This window comes from Phaethon lepturus, unplaced genomic scaffold, assembly GCF_000687285.1.
Source record: "Phaethon lepturus isolate BGI_N335 unplaced genomic scaffold, ASM68728v1 scaffold55022, whole genome shotgun sequence".
Lineage (NCBI taxonomy): Eukaryota > Metazoa > Chordata > Aves > Phaethontiformes > Phaethontidae > Phaethon > Phaethon lepturus.
Window position 1 is genome coordinate 1 of NW_010525254.1, and position 17112 is coordinate 17112.

The 17112-nt window shown below is 38.9% G+C and overlaps 1 protein-coding gene across 1 annotated transcript; it reads left to right on the top strand.

Moving 5' to 3' along the window:
* The first annotated feature begins 430 nt into the window (after positions 1–430).
* Positions 431–5518, top strand: FSBP (fibrinogen silencer binding protein). Its single transcript, XM_010282664.1, has 2 exons — positions 431–871; positions 4799–5518. Exons 1-2 carry the CDS (start codon positions 501–503, stop codon positions 5322–5324), a joined length of 897 nt encoding a protein of 298 aa, XP_010280966.1. The 5' UTR covers positions 431–500; the 3' UTR covers positions 5325–5518.
* Positions 5519–17112: the final 11594 nt, after the last annotated feature.

Sequence of the window (17112 nt, forward strand, 5' to 3'; positions counted from 1 at the left end):
CCCGCGCCCCCGCCCCCCGCGGCGCGCCGTGCGCTCCCCTCAGCAATTGTTGCTTTTTTGGGGGGCATCGTTATATGTAAAAATCATCTCCAGCGCGGTTTCAGTTTGAGATACGTGTGAGAGAGCTAGGGAGATGTGTCAGAGCTTGTTACTCAAGCTAAATTAGGTAATTTTTAGCTGGGTAACGTGCTAATCTTTAAACCTTTATGTTTTTAAATCCTGCGTATGTCTGGTCTCTTCATACAAAAGTGTATTTTGCTTGTTTCTTCTCGTCTTCTTCAGTCTGAAGCCTTATGTAGGTCAGGCTTGGCTTAAGCAGATTTCCTGAACCTGCGTCAGCTTAAGCTGAAGGAATTTTAATAAACCCTCCCTTGTAGGCGTGGGCCTAAATGAGACTAGCCTAGTTAAGCCTGATCTTTTTCTGTTTGTGAAAAAGAGCTGAGCAGAGCTAGGGACTGCATGGTGGCTTCAGAAACGGCTTCCTTAATTCAAAGATAACAATGGTTGGGAAGGCCAGATCTTCTAATTTCACCTTATCTGAAAAGCTCGATTTGCTAAAACTCGTGAAGCCGTACGTTAAAATTCTCGAGGAACATACCAATAAGCATTCTGTAATAGTGGAAAAAAACAAATGCTGGGATATCATAGCTGATAACTACAATGCCATCGGAGTAGATCGCCCTCCTCGTACTGCACAGGGCCTGCGCACGCTGTACAAGAGGCTCAAAGAATATGCCAAACAGGAGCTATTGCAGCAAAAGGAGACGCACTCAGATTGTAAAAGCAGCATTTCCGAGCCAACCAAGAAAGTTGTGGAGATGATTCCACAGATTTCCAATGTGTGTTTAAGAGACAGGAGCGGTGTTCCAAGGTGAGATGATTCTTTTTATTTTGTTACTGAATGAAAATTATGGCGCCTCCTACCTACTCTGTAACGCTTTGCTTGTGTTCAGGCTCCTAAAGGAAACGTTTGTCAGGGAAAAAATCCCCAGATGGGGGGCAATGGCAAAATAATATTGCTTTTGTTTTATGGGAAGCTTTATGGTGACTTAGCAACTGCATTCATTTTTTCAGCTCTCTTTCAAAGCCTGTTTCAGAGTCTTTGTCATACTCTGGAAAGTGAGGGTTAAGAGGGAATCAAAGAGAAATAGTAGCTCCAACCTCTACCCCTCCCCTACCTTTTAATAGGCAGATTATTCAAACACTGGCAAAGTGATGGCTGTTCTCCTCCATTTAAGGTAATACTGCAGTCATTTTGCAACATATGGAGCTGTTACCAGTTTATATGGGATTTTTAATAAAGTTAGTTCACAGAACTAAGAAACCTTACTCATACACCTTTTTTCTCTCATTTACTCTGATGTTTGCATGTTGTGTTTTAACTGATCCCAGTACTTTAAAAAAAAATTGACTCCCTACACCACAGTGCCTTTGTGAGTGCAAATGTTTTTTTTAAATTATACTTTTCTTGCATTGACGGTGGTTCCCTGAAACTGGAGCAAAGCTCCTTGCAGTCTAAACTCCAAGCAGGTCTGTATCGTACGCTAGGTAGTTTAAGTACAGAGAGAAACTGAGAGGTACAGCACTGGAAGTTTTCTTTTTTTGTAGGTGGGTTTTTTTTAACTTCTTAGTAAAGTGAGACACACTGTCTAGATTTGAGCCGGACATAATACAGGCAGGCAGCATGCAGGCTTTCTCCCACAGCTGGCTAATGCCCCTCATATCTGACTTGCAACACTCTGCTGATTCTGTATTGGTCCTTGAGGGATCAAAAAATGCCTGGGTCAGGTTTTGGTTCCTCCAGATACAAAAACCGAGCTAGGGAGGAGGGGGGAAAAAGTCACATAACTCCCCAACAAGCTTGAGAAAGCTCTGATTTTTCTTATTTTCCCAAGCACATTAATAGGAAGCGAACTTTCTGTATTTTAATCAGATATACTGATAGTTGGTGCAGCAGCGTAACACTAAGAAAAGCTGGCATGCGCACACACGCTGAATTGGATTCATGGTGCCACTGGTTGAACTGAATGGTAACAATTGTCTAAATCCCAACATGCCAGATGCTCTAAAAATATGCTGTTGTGGGGCCTTTGCGTTAAGAAGTCTGAAGCAACTGGGCTGCGCTGCTGCTCCTGGTGAATGCCCCTGGAGGAACCGTTCCAAAGAATTCTCTGGAACAAAACGAGGCTTTTAATTGCACTAATAAAGGTTGCAGTGTCTTGACTACCAACTTTTATAAGGAGGGGGAAAAAAAAATAGTGTGAGAACTTTGGTTTGTAGATCGGCTTATAAAAAGCACTGACGCTTTTTGTGAATGATTAGGAGCTAATGATCTCCATAGTTTGTCTCCTATAATTTAAACATTTTTTGCAGTCCCTTATGGCTCTGGGAACACTGACTTGATTACTGCTTACCCAAAATGGTTGTTCCTAGGAACAGCCAATACACTGTGTGCTGAAGGAAAAGAATATAATTTAAATTTTTTTTTTTCCCTGCCCAAATACATCATTATTTGATAGTCCTCATTTTAACTCTGAGTTGCATTTTACTCTAATTTTCAAAACCCTGTATTGGGTTTTAACTCACCAGGATATGGCTTAGGTTTTGTAGGAGGGAAATACAACTTATAATGAATCTAAATTCTTAATCGCACCTTTAAGCAATTTCTAGCTTGCTGTGATTAAACAAAACCTGGTGAATCATGGGTGCCTGCAGGCTTATAAACACCATCCCCCAGTTGTGGTAACTGTTGTTTGTCTTTCTTTCAGTCAAGTTGTCAGAAACAACATTAGTAACCACCATACAGGCAGCTCTTTTGTTTCTCAATTCCTTCGTTCTCTCTTTGCTGTCTAATTGTTTTCCTCTTAAGACTCTGACTCTAAGGAAAAAACCCAAAAAGCCTTGTCAGAATTACCTGAAGAGTTGGTAATTTTCTAGTCCTGCGTGGATTACACTTTGAGAGAGATTTTTCACTGTTTGGAGACTCTAGTCTATGTTAGGCGACATCTTACCTATCTTTCTTCTCTTTAACCTCTCTCACTTTCTCTTTCTGCTCTCTCTCTCGGTTTCCTTTTGTCAGAATGACCTGCTTCTCCTGCTGGTTGTTTCCACTTTTCTCAGGCTAGAAGCTGGCCAGGAGCCAGCAAATAAGAAGTAGGGAAGCTGTATTAGAAGCTGCGCTTGTGAAGAGGCGGGAACCTGAGAATTACAGTCAGCATGGGGAAAACAAGTGAAAATTTGTGTGCAGGATAATATTTCCGATGCTCAATGAGAGGAGTAAAAGGAATGTGAGAATGAAGTATAGGGGAAAAGGTGAAGCTTTGTGGCATGAGGAGGAGGGAGTAAGGTGATATAATTGGTACTTTATAGATAGCTCTGGTAGCAGCCACTAGAATTAAGATTATCCTGGGATTTTCTTTGGGGAATAAATGAAAGGTCTATTTTCAATACCTGTTTCAGGTGGACCTTTTTTTTTAAAAACAAAAAATGTTTAGTTAAAATAGTTTGGGTGCTTGACAGGATTAATTTTTGGCCTTGATCCTGTTGAACACTTTTACAATTGAGTAATGAGAAACTTTCAGGCTTTCGTTATAGAAATTGTACTTCCATGTTCATGAGTGGCAGGATAGATCAAGCCACTTGGGCCCTCCAGGGTTGGGGAGCATCCATGAACATTACGTTAATCACTCACTTTTATCTACTAGCAGTAGCTCAGTTCTTCAGGGCTTGAGGAATGTCTCATCAACCACCAGTTACAGGCTCTGTTTTAGATGGTCATGGCCATGATGATGCACTGTCTTTGGTATCAGTACCAAGTTATGTATTCCTGTTCGCATGTTACACTGCCTTCCCAGTCATGCTGAAAGTATGTACTGTGAAATAGATGAAGAAGCTGATCTGGCTTAAAAAAACATTACCTGAATGGAGTGATGTGCAGAAGTTTAGGGTTTCAAACACAAGTGCTGGTGGAGAATAGACAGGAACAGCTTGAGCCTTTATTATCGTCAAAGCCAACGTAGTGTCAAATAATGATTTGAGGTGCTGCTGACTCTAGGATTTACACAAAGACAGATGAGTCAGGTGGGCGTTGTACTTTCGAAAAGAAATGCACAGAACTATAGGCTGTTCTTAATGGAAAGAAACATTTCTGTGTCTTCTCTTGAAGCTTGAGAAAAATACTGAGATCACTGGTTGAAAGAGAAGGAGCAAGTATTAGCTTGATTCCCTAATCTACTGGCAGGGTCATCATTTGGACTCTGTTTTTTTTCTCCCAAGGCTCTTTATGTAATTTTATTCAGTGATTGTTTCACATTAAAAAGACCCAAATACGTGGGTGCATGAATCAGAAACAGGGAACACATTAGAACAGGAGGAGACAAGTAAGTTTGGTAGATGGAAATGTTTTTGTCACAGTCCACTCAATCTAAATGTATGCCCTTCTAAAATCACATTGTATGTTATATGAACTCTTTCCTCTGTCACTTGCATCACTTGCTGGTGCTTTGTTTTTATTCTCGTTTGTTGCTAATAGCCCTTCTTGCTTCTCCACTGTCAGAAGAAGGGCCTACCAGGATAGTCTTCTGTCGGCTATACTGCCTTTATAGCAACAGAATCTGAATAAGACAGGGCTGTATACGTGTGATGCAAAGGAGGGATACAGGTGGTGGTCGTGTAATGAAGTAGAGTCCCAGGCATAGATAGCAGAGCAGTATTTCAAATGAAGCTTTAGTTACTTACAGCTACGCCTTTTAAAAATAGTTTTTAATGGATTATTTACATATGATTTTGTGTGTTCTAGTGCTAGTATCGATAAAGAAACAATTGCTGGTACCAGTTCACCACAGGCAATGTTGGATCACCATCCCGCGACAGTCCTGATGGAGTTGCAATCAGAAGAGGACGTCAAACCTCCTCCTTCTCTGATTATAGACTCACAGCAGAATGAGAACATAGAACAAGAGGAAGAACACCAGCTGGTCCATATTATGGAAAGGTCTCCTTCAACATCAGTATCTTCAGTTGATATGAGAGTGATGATGTCTCCCTCTCCTGTACCAAGAAGAGATGAATTTTTTAGGCTTGAGGTTGGAGAACGCTTTAGACCAATGTGTGGGTATGACCCACAGATGCTACAAATGCTGAAAGAAGAGCATCAAATAATACTAGAAAATCAAAGAAAAATTGGTCTTTATGTGCAAGAAAAAAGGGATGGTTTGAAAAGAAAGCAGCAACTGGAAGAAGAACTGTTGCGAACAAAAATCAAAGTAGAGAAGCTGAAGGCAATACGACTACGCCGTGATCTGCCAGAATACAGCAATATCTAAATATTTTATTACTTCTGTCATATTCTTTGAAATACGTAATATTAAATGCTTTTGCCCTAGCAAAATTGTTCCTTATGTTAATATGGATGGATCAAAATCTGTGCTTGAGAGAGGAAAGCATATTTTCCATGTTTTTGTTTCTGTACCTTAGAAAAATACCTTGTATGGGTTTGAATGCACCAATTCTTCTGGTCTGAAGTATAATCAAATGTTGTATATTTAAGTGTTTAGGTTGATAAAAATCCAAACTCTAAAAATATTTCCGTTTATCTCTGAGTCGTGATGAGCTAATGGAAATTTTGATCATATGCATTATTTTTTCAAATAATTACCTATCCTTTAGTATCTTACTGAATTTACAGGTTAATAAATACATACAAAAAGGAGGAATAAGAGGCTATGTTTAAGTGTCTTATTCTTTTCAAGTTAGTAAATCTTATGACAATGGTGAGATTTTGCTGATATATCAGCTTGGAAAACAAAATTACTGGATTGTTATATTTTTTTAATGTTCAATAGACAGTTGAGTAAATGTACATCTTTTAAAAAGTTAATACTTTTTATTGTTTCCAAGTGGAGGAGTGTTTCCATAGGACATTATCAAAATAGAAACAATGAATGCAATGCTTGGTTTTTAAAACTGCATGCATGTGTAATTTTTGTGTACAAGTTACCATGATGGTATATTCAGTTGTAGTAACTATACTGGTGATCAACCACAAAAATGTTTAATTTCCTCATTTGCATGCATAATTACTACAGTGCATGTGCAACCAAGACAGTTGCAGGTGCCTTTGATCACTATGACTATAAGCTACCGAAATGAAATAGTTTCTGTATGTAAGTAACATGTGACTTGAAATCAACAGACTATTCTTTGTTATTCTGGGTACCTTTTATAAATGCTGTTGTTCTGGTCTTTTGATTAGTTTCAAATAAAAAGCCCAAAATGAAAAAGAAATTGATTCTTCTGTCTGTCCTACTAGCAACTGTTTCCTCTGCAGTTACGATCAATGTTCGTAACTGGTAGAAAAATACCTGGAAAGCCTAAGTCCCAGGTGATTTATTTCTTCATAATTCTTGGTCTCCTGCCTGTTGTGAATGGATCCATGACTGCTTTAGACCTCCGGCTCCTTATTCCTGGTAACAATTCGTTCTCCTTCCTCTAACCTTTAGCACAACAAAAGGAAATGAAGCACAGCATCAAGGAAAAAAGGAGATGTAATTCCTCCTGTGTCTCCCATCTCAGTGGGCCCCAACAACAGAAAGAACAAAAGCAATAGGGAGGAGAATATTTCTTCCTGTGGCTGCTTGTAACTCACTCTTGTCATCACTGTTTTCCCAAAATTGCTTCTTTCTCCATTCCCACAGAACCTCAGTGTGTGAGCATGGGGCACTGGTCTGCCTCAGCAGACTCTGAATGAGGTAAGCCTCGCACCTCCTTGTTGGTCTTCTGAGTGAATCACGTTACCTTTGTAACCGCAGGGATAAATGCTTATTAAAAACTGGAGGCGCGAAGCGTGTTAAGTTTAACCGAGGGGCTAGTGGAGCTTAAAAAATGGTAGTTAAAATTTTATGATAGTGATATGAGAGAAATAATCTTGACTGTTGATGCCCAGGATAACTTTAACAGGTTACAGGTAGGAATAATAGAGGAAGCAAGTCGTTTGTTTACAAACTGAGGAAAAATACAGACAGTGAAAACAGATGCCATCAATACGGAGTTCCCCAATACTTTTCCAGTTGTTTTCTAAAGAAGAGAGCACTGTGAGTGTTTGTTCTGTTGGGAATTTGTGCGTGCGCTGGAAATGATAATGCCTGAATAAGTGGCCTCTGTTTCTGTACAGTCCTTGGCTTTCTGATGTATTTTTCAGTTCATGAACATCGATCTGTTTTTGTATAGCTGGAAACACTTCAATGAGGTACTCACTTCCCTGAGTTTACAAGAGTCAAGATACTGGCTTTAATAAATAAATAAGGCTTTTTCTTGTTCTACTCTGCCATCTGAAATACTACTCAGAAATTGGAATTGGCACTAAATTCTCTGCACTCATCTTAATTTGGAAATGTTTTATCTTATCCTTTAAGTTGAAAATCAGAATTCTGGTTTCCAGTAGTAAAGAATTAATTTCTATTTGTTGTTTCTGTCCTTAACGTATTATGCAAATGAACAAGTTTTTAATAGTTCAGAAAATAATTCCCATACGGCTCATGGTCTTGCGGTGGTTTTGTGTTAGAGCTGCTCTTATGTTGGCCACCAAAACGCTCTAGAGACTAGAATATTTTCTGTTGAATTCTTCATTCTCCTTGAGCTAGATGAAGAGGCGACCTCCAGGGTTTCTGTTGGCATGTTATTTTTATTCTGAGGACTAGAACCAGAGGAATTCCCAGTCTTTGAAAACTTGCAGTCCTTTCTGAACTGAAAGGCAAAATAGATGCAAAAATAGGACTCTGGGTAGAGCAAAGTCTCCCTTGCGTTCTTGATATTGGAAGGGAAAGGATGCAAATGAGTACAGAAATAATATAATACACTGGCCTGGTCAGAACTGTTTTCCTGTAATCAGTGTTATCCCATGTGTGGTTGTTCGTTCTTTGTCTCATTTCTTGGTGGAAGACCTTTCATTCTTATTTGCAGGCAGCACCTCTAGTTCAGAGATCTCTCATGCTTTTCCTTTCCTTTGTTTGCAGTTGTGTTTCTTTTGGGTTTTGGGGGACCCTGGGGTGGGGGAAAAAATCTTTTGAGTCCCCGTGGAGCTCACTTGTTTCTTTACCAGTGACATGACATTTATTTCCTTTCACTACGGAAGTATTTCCTCCTTCAGTGACGCTAGATTGCTCTGTCAGTGTGGTATGGTGCTGACTATATATTATACCTCTACATGCTGGTGGATCTGCATTTCTTTCTCACCCCACATCTGCTTTACAGTATCAGGTTATCTGTCTGAGTCAGACTTCTCACTTCTCAGTGCCTGTTCCTGTCTTTTTTTCCCATGTATTCCTAATGTGGGTACATGCACCACAGCTGTGGCTAGTCCTTCTGGACCTTGAAGTGCTATGAATTTTTACTGCTCCAGCAGATGATATTTTGTTAGCATGTGTGAAAGGGATGGTAGGAAGCCTTTCCCTCCTTCACCTCTGTTTTTACCCTCTTACTCCCTTTGCTACATCTGGCAGTGCTATTCTCTGTCTGCACGTTTATAATGTACATAGTACAAGCAGAGTAATTTTAGGCAAGGACAAATTTCTACCATATGCTCCTGTCCTTCTACTAAGATAACTGAAATAAACAGGGTCCAGGAGTAATTTAATTCCTAAAATCTAATGGAATTACATTTAGGATTAGAGTAAAAAACTGTAACTGTCATAACTTTGTGATAATTGTGATAACATCTTGTGTAACTTCATCTATCTGAGTAATTGTCTTATGAGCTGTTTATAATTTTGTCGGCTGCTCCCTAATTATCTTGCTTTTTTTGTCCCTCCCTGCTTCCCACTGTAAGCTTTTGACTCCTGTGGAATCCTCTCAGTTGATGTGCTTGCCTTCGATCAGGTTTCTTATCAGGTAAAAATGGTAGGAGAGAGATGTACTCCAAGACCAGGAGAAATTACTTATAACTGATCTTGCTTGTCATACTCCTCTTGTCTAACGTCTTCCACCTCACTAGCTTCAATTCCGTTATTTCATTTATATTTTGACACATTTTCTGGCTTGAGACTTTTTCCCCTATACAATGAAAATGCACAGACTAGAGCTTGTATACTATCTTCTTTGGGCAGATTTTGTGTCTACTGGATTTCCAATGGGCAAAGACATTAAGTTGCTTATAATTAAAAGAGAGTTGTTTCAAAGCTGGAGGAGGAAATGGGGAATTGTGGTACCTAGGCTGGCTGTCTTTTAAAATTTCTTGTATCTTATTTTAAAGTGCTAGAGGATGGTTCCACATGAATTTTAACTTTGATAAAATTGTAAAAAGGTTACTCATGAAGATGATAAAGTGTTGTTTCCCTAGCGTGTTGATTGCTTCTCTATTTTGCACGTGAAAATAAAGAGAAGCTTTTAAAAAGAATACGTTTTAGCATTTTTCAAGGTTTTAAATTATATGAAATGTAGCTCCTCAGTGTGTGTTCCTAACAAGTCGTGTTTTTATTGTTTTTAGATACCCAGGTCTTAAATAATTTGAAAAATTTCATTGTCTAAGTCTTAGATTTAAAAAAAAAAAAAGTGTGCTGTTTACAGTAGTCAAAATAATAGTCTGTTAGCTTGGTGTGTAACATGGCTAAATTCCAGTCATTCTGTGAGCTATGTTTCTGTGTTTTATCTCTGCTAAAAATGAAAGTGTTCGCCTTGATGTCGGCCAAGTTGCCCGTGTAGTGATGGTTGGTCTTAAATGGCATCAAATTAGTCTGGGCAAAGTTTCCTCCGTAATAATGATACAATTTCCTGAGGTTTTTTTGAATACTAGCTAACAAAATTAGTCTCTGTGAATTCTTCCTTGTAAAACCTACAGTTTTTCAGTGCTAAAGTAGTTGAAAACCTCGCTTGTGATTTGTGTGTAAGGGCGGGGTGAGGGTCAGAGAACCCAAGGAAAGCTCAGCTGTCTGCAGGCATTGGCAGTCCCCGCTGCCTCTGTCTTTCATAGTGCTATGGGATTTTGCACTCTTTTATCTTAGTGATTACACAGAATGATTTGTTGGTGTATCCAAACATCTCTGATTGAACATAACACCTTGTTTGACTCTGTATTATTCACACAGGAAGGAGAGCATACAATTTTCATTGAATACTTAATGAGCAGTTACTTGGCATGATTTATGATTTCTATTTGCTCTTTAGCAAAACTATAGACTTTAAAAATCCTACTTAATTTTTTGTATTTTACGTATGCAAATTAATTTTTAAAAAAGTCATTGTTTCCTGGCGATTTCCTGTTGGCTCTCGATTTTCATTGGTAGTTAGCATAATCACAATAATTATAATGATTTAACATAAATGTCAGCTAAAAAAATAATTCCTCTGGAGTATGGTGCCCCTCCATACTTAGTTGATGTCAGGACCTAGTTTGGTTAAAGCTCAGTCATTTTGTTTACAGTACTCTGTGTGTTGCCGTGTGCTTACTTGGTACGTCTTTGTACGATCCTTGTCTGTATTGCTAATACTTTGTCAAAAAGCCTGTTTTTAAAGCTGAGAACTTTCTGCATGCTTGAAATAAGTAAGTCAATTTATAATTTACTGACTTTTTAGCTTTAATTTAACTGAAACAATAGGACAAAATGTTTTTCTAGTTTGGGCATGGGGAGGAGGGATTTTGAACTGCCTGTGGTTAGTTACTACAGCATTATTTGTTTCCTGTGTTGTATCACACAAAGCCTGTTGCAGTAGTCTCGAGCCGTAGCTATTATTAATCACTGAAGATGTCATGTGAAATTAAGTAATTTATCATGTCAGCAGGAGTTTGCAGGTAAATTTTACTTAGCCCACTTGTCAATACTAGTAAGAATGCCATTTTGTGGAGCTGAAACATTTATGTGTGGCATGTACCAGAATTAAAATTGGGTATGTATAATAAAATTACTATTGATACATTCTCTATCATAATATGGCATTCATTTAGGGGTGCATTTGTAAGCCAAAAAAATTTATTTTTGACTTTAAACTCTGCAGGTTTCATCCAGGTGATGTTTGCATTGTTTTGCATTGTAAGGAAGCTTTGGCAGTAGGTTGTACATCATGATGGACTTCCAACTGTCAGTTTGGCCAAACTACTTTGTGCTGGGTTACCTCCTCTCAAGCTACAATGTGTGTGTTCTATATATATGTTTGTGTGTGTTTGTGTCTCAGCTTTTTTCTGTGAAATGGATTGCAGGGAAAATACTCTGGTTTAGATATACTGAATTTTCATCACCTTTGTAGTGATCTAGTTTGCCTGTGCTTTTGAAAAAGTACTTGAAATTTGGCATTAAGCTGGTCTCTGGCCATTCCTATAAAACCTCACTCAAGTTTGTCTAATTCGTAACTCATTGGCAAACACAGAATTTGGTCATTTTCAGTACTTATACTTTGGATACAGTCCCTAATAATGGAATTCTGAGGAGAGCCTGTCCAACCTGGGCGCATTGCACTGTTGAGAGCCAAACAGTGATTTCTCAGCTGTGAATGCCTTGGATGAAAGCAAGTAAATGTGTCCCTGGTTTTGCCACTAACAGGCCAGGCAGCCTCAATGAGGAAGCTGCTTTGTTTAGATCCAGAGGGGGTGACAGATCACAGCAAAGATCTCGAGCACAACTGCCCTTCTTTTGGTGCGGTAAGGATTTCAGAGCTGTTGGACTATACAGCTGGATAGGTAATGGCCCACGTCTTCTGAAAAAGACCAGCAACAGCCAGGAAAATACATTTTTTTTTGTAGCTCTGTGATTCAGAGTGCTGCATAGTGTGCGTGCAGAAAAGGACTGAAGTAAGCTTGCTTAGGGAATTTAGCCATTGTTGTTTGTTATAATTATTTCTGCTAGATAAAATCTGTTCCTTTCAGAAGAGTTTTTGTTATGTAACTATGTGCTAATTTGCAGTAGTTGAGTTTTGTAAATACATGATGCCTAAGTGAACTTCCAAGATGGTACTAAAGATGTTTTTCAGCAGTCCAGAAGTTAAATATATTTTGAGAGTTTCAGATACTGTAGCTCTGAAGATACAGTAGGCATCTGTAAAGATTGTTTTCTGATTAAATATAGTAGAGATAAATTTGATCTTTTTTTAAGTCTCATCCTTCTCTGATGAGTATGCACATGTACATATGTACGTACACACACCCACATACATACACAATGAGATATACATACGGTAAGTTGACAAGAAGAGCTCCGCTGCTGCAGAGGCTTTCAGGCGACATCAAGGGTCAGAGCAGTCCCTTGGGAAAAGCAGGTGGACCCAGTCTGCTGATGGAAAGATGCCACATCTCCATGTCTTCTAGCTAGCGTTTCCTTATAGAAGTGATCTGCTCAGGACCAAAAATAGGTGGGGTTGACACAAAGTAGACTCTGTTAAAGGCATCCTGAATTTACGGCTTCCAGCATGGAATGATCTTATTAATTTGCATTGGAATTTCTGTGCAATTCAAGTTGTATTCAATTTTCTTACATCCAGAGCCAGCAAAGACAGCACAGTAAGCACCACTTACCTCCACAAGGATGAATTTCTTCTCTTCCCTCCTCCCTCACCTTCCCTGTTCCGGTTTTGCTTTCCTAGTAAGAATTACAACTAGAGCTCTAGGTTTTTGTGCTTGGGCCATAAATATTACTTTTCTGCTTGGACTACTGAATGGATTACATTTATGTAAATCAAAGTTATGTAACTTGATTTGGAAAGATTGCTCTTTCCAAAACCACTCTGCAAGTAATCATTGCTGCATAACACATGAAAATTCTCAAAAATATGACTCATCCTTTGTGTGCCTCTTTCCAGGGTAATGTCATAAATTTTAAACAGCCCTGTTTAAATAATTTAGGATAGGAATATATTGTGTTTCATGCTTGTGACAGTGGGCATAAGTTTTATTGATTCTTTTTATTTTAAGGATTCTTTATTATAATCCAGGGAAATCAAAGATGGCAATTAACAAACAAACAGTACACTAAAAGTGTTTTCCTTTCCAATATGTGCTAAAACAGATGCTAATATCAAGGATACATAATCTTAATAAATCCCTTTCTGCCTGCTTGCTTTTTGTTACAGATCTAAAAGTCCTTGCATTTTAGGAATGGATATTTTGCACAGCAGAGAAATAGTTTTATTTTTAGTAAAAACCAGTAGAAGTAATAACAAATGTGTAAGAGAATGCCAAACTATATATTTTCGAAGTACCACATACGGATTTAGCTGTGTATCTTCCACTAACATTTAAACACAAAAAGATGCATACTTGCATCTCTCCAAGCTGCTTCAAAAGTGACTGCTTTTTGAGATGGCTACAGTTAGCCTGTGATTGTGTAATAGTCTAATAGCTATTTCTTAGTAATTTGGATTTTTGGGTAATTTAAATATTTGGAATTTTCCCACTTATGTCCCATTTAGACTATGATTTATTGCAATAACAGTCGATATTTACAGAACCCAAGTGTAAATGTTTCTTTCTGACATCACTTTTGCTTTTTTTTTTTTTTTTTTTGAGTAAAAGAGCCTTTACTTGACAAATTAATCAAAACAACTTTCGGTGTGGATGGCAACATTAAGAAGTGTAGTAAACAGTCAACTTGCATAGCATTTGACTGGTTCCAATGTTTTGGAATATGGAGTTGATCTGGCTCACCGTACTGAATGATGCCTGCAGCCTTTCAGAATTCCCAGTGATGCTTCTTTTTCCTTTGATAATAGAACTTGCATATCTATTTCTGTGGACTTGACAGAAGCTTTCAGCTTAGTTCATTAAATTTTTACAGTGGAAGCTGGAGTCGGTTGGGTTTTTAGACAGTTGAGAGGTTTAGGAAGAACAGTTTTCTACCGTGGAGCTGTAATTTTGAAAGTATATGCTGTCCATCCTCTCTTCTCTGCAGCAGATACGCTTAAGAGGTAATTGTTTAATTAAATGGTGATGAAAGGATTGTTCCTACTTGTGCAAATTAAGTACGTCTAGTATATGATATTGTATATAGAAAGTTCCTATTTGAAAAGAAAATTAAGATTACAAACTCAAGTACCCAAAAAGTTGCAAATACGCACAATAGTTTGGGTTGGAAGGGACCTTTGAACTTCTAGTCCAACCCCCCTGCAGTGAGCAGGGACCTTCTCATGCTGTTTGGTATAGTCATTAACTACATGATTATGGATTGTATTTCTGTAGGCTTCCTTGCCAGAATGGACTGTGTCCACTTAGTTGAGCTACTATTCAGTATTTTCTTTCCACCTCTTTGTTCAGTTCTAGGCTTACGCTTTGTTTTCAGCACACTATTCAAATTATTTTGAATTAATTAGCTAATGTTTTTTTTGCCTGTGGTGCCCATCATGATAGTATCCGAGTGCTTCGCAGGTGTAATTACGTTTCACAACATCCTGGTGAGATAAGAGGTTGGTATAATCTCCACTTTCTAGGAGATAAAGTGGGAGTTGAGGCACAGAGAATAAAAACAAGAAAGGTACCATTATTACTGAAGGTGCAGACCAAATCAGCTAGGACTGCATTATCTCAGTGCTTTAGCATACTGTACAGTTAATCTTTCCAAACCCCAACTTCCATTTGCACCTGTTGAGTGTTCACTATTACTACAAATGAGACTGAATTGTGAGTCAGGCGCTCAGACAAATGTTTACTGCTGAAAAGTTGGGGTTAAGTGACTTCCCTTACACCACAGAGGAGCTCTGGAAGACATGCAAGTAAAATCCAGCTTTCAAAGGCACTATTCAGCTTATCTAACCACAAGGGTGGACTTTCTGTCCTTGCAGTCTTGGCCTCCTTCATCACACACCTTTTGCAGTTTGCAGCGAAGCAGCTGAGGGATCACACGGGCAGCAGCAGCCTCTTTTTTTCCTGCCGCTGCCGATCACTTCAGTTCTCTGCACTGGATGAGCCAGAGGTCCCACAGCAATGTAGTACAGCATGTTTTCTGTAAAGACACTATCATTAATGCATACACACCACGGGGCAGACCAGGTCACTGGAACAGTCTTATTTTTGACATCTCACATGGTCCTCTGCCAGTCCTAAACTCAGAATTGATTTTGGTTTATCCCGCAAGGTACGATGAGTCAAATAGATCCAGCTGCACCTAAATCTCCCCTTGCCCTACCTCATGGAGAGCAGCTGCTAAGTCCTGTTCTGTAAAATTATATGGAACAACGTAATAATTATTGTAGCTTTATGTTGACTATCTTTAAGACTACCTTGGTAGTATTAAAATTTGAATTAGGGAAAAAGTTAAACTAGAAGGGTGGGGGAAAAAGAATGGCCCCTGTTTAGCAGGAGGTTGAGTTGCTGTGAGTGGCCTTCTGGGGTCACCTGCTTCACATCTTTTATGTTGCAATGCCATGTTGTCCTTAGCTGGTTTCTTCCATTGGCATTTTTCACTTTATTTTCCCTGTCACTGCCTAATCAGCTCCTGTTCTCGTTTATTCCTCCCAAGTCTTCTCTTGATTCCCCTTGACGGCTTCCAGCTGTATGTTTTTCAGTGAACCATGAATTTTGAGGGACAGAGATGAGCGGCAGTAAGTTTTTCTTCAGAAAATCCCAACTCTTTCTTTCTCTGCTCCTTCCCTCTTATACTGAACCAGTCCCAGTCTGCCCCAGTCATTCTCCCCATACCTCCTCCTAACATAATCTGTTGTCTTCCTAATCTTTTTACTCCTTGCCTTGTTTCTAGCCTTTCCCTGAGTGTTCTGCTTCCAGCTCAGACTTACAGTCTTTGACCCACTTGTCAGTTTTCCACTGGTTTAACATCAACCTTCCTTTCCAGCGGTAGTCTTTCTTTTCAGACTACTTCTTCCAAATTGCTCTTCCTTATAGCTGGTTCGTATCCCCTCTGCCATCTTTCCCTGGTTGGTGTTGGGAGGCGAGATGATGTCTCCAAAGGAGAGAGACGAGGAGAAATTCCCTGCTGGCGTGCTGGCTCTTTGGTCCGAGCAGTGAGAGCTGTGACTACAGTGAAAGCTATTCTCGGCCTCAGTTAGAGCATGTCCAGTGTGTAATCCTCAGGAAATTAAGCTGGAGAGAATGTGCAAACCATTTATTTCCAAGAGCTTTTCGGTTTCAGGAATGGAAAAAGTTTTATCCCAGCCAAAATAAATAAGTGCTATCTTCTCCCCAGATTTTTAAATTCTTCTCCAGATTATTGAGTTATTAGAGCTTCTACCTGGCAAAACAGTTTGTTGTGACTAAAATTGCATTAATCTGTGATTTTTTTCCCTCATAAACAGTGATTTTTATTTCACTGAAAGTTTTCATGGACATTGTGCCGTGTGTGTGAATACGTGTGCTTAAACTGAGGCAGCTAGCGTGGAAGATGGCATGCGGACTGATTAAGGCTTGGCAAAGTTATCAGCTATTTAAAATAGGATCTACTAATGGAGATCCCCATAGTAATGCACATTCAGCAATCTAGTGGCTAGTTTGACTAGAGTTTCATATGAAAGCTATGCATGTAAAGTGACTTTGATACAGATGTTTACAAATGTTAAAATATATTTGATCATTTGCATTTTTGTTTAAAAATAATTTTAGATGTAAACCAATGAGGTGTTTTTCCAAGAAAATACTCCTACTTGAAATCAGTCTTTAGGTGAGTTTGCTAGCAATGCTGATGTGTGCAAGACAAATTATGTATTATACTTCTTGTGTTTAAAAGAGAGGTGTGAAGCACTGGATTGTAATCGAGCAGCTCTGAGATGTAATCCTAGCTGTGACTGATTCCTGTGGTTTTAGGGCAAGTGAACTTGGCTCTTGCTGGTTGCAGTCTTCATAAGTCTCATAAAAGTGCTGTGAGAGGAGTTATCACATATTTTTCCATCTTCAAGGCACATTAATATGCATGTTAGCTTAGCATTAAGTTTATCATTAGACAGAAATTGCTTTGCAAACGAAGGGTGATGCTATCTCTGTCTCGTATTTCTTTAAATATTCCTGGGATATCTTAGGAGTCTTTAACATACAGATCTCTCATATGGAACAAGACATTTAACTACTATGTAAACATCTGTTCTCTGAATGTTATGAATTAATTTGATGAAGGAACTTTTTTATTACTTCCTTTACTCAGAAGACAGAGATGATGCTGGCTCTGCGGAGCAGATCGATGGCAGGCGTGCAGA

What these genes read in the sequence shown, in the direction of transcription:
- FSBP (XM_010282664.1), top strand. Translation starts at nt 501, where the DNA reads ATGGTTGGGAAGGCCAGATCTTCTAATTTCACCTTATCTGAAAAGCTC. An exon ending in GACAGGAGCGGTGTTCCAAG is followed by an intron (nt 872 to 4,798) that starts GTGAGATGATTC and finishes TGTGTGTTCTAG; the next exon opens with TGCTAGTATCGATAAAGAAA.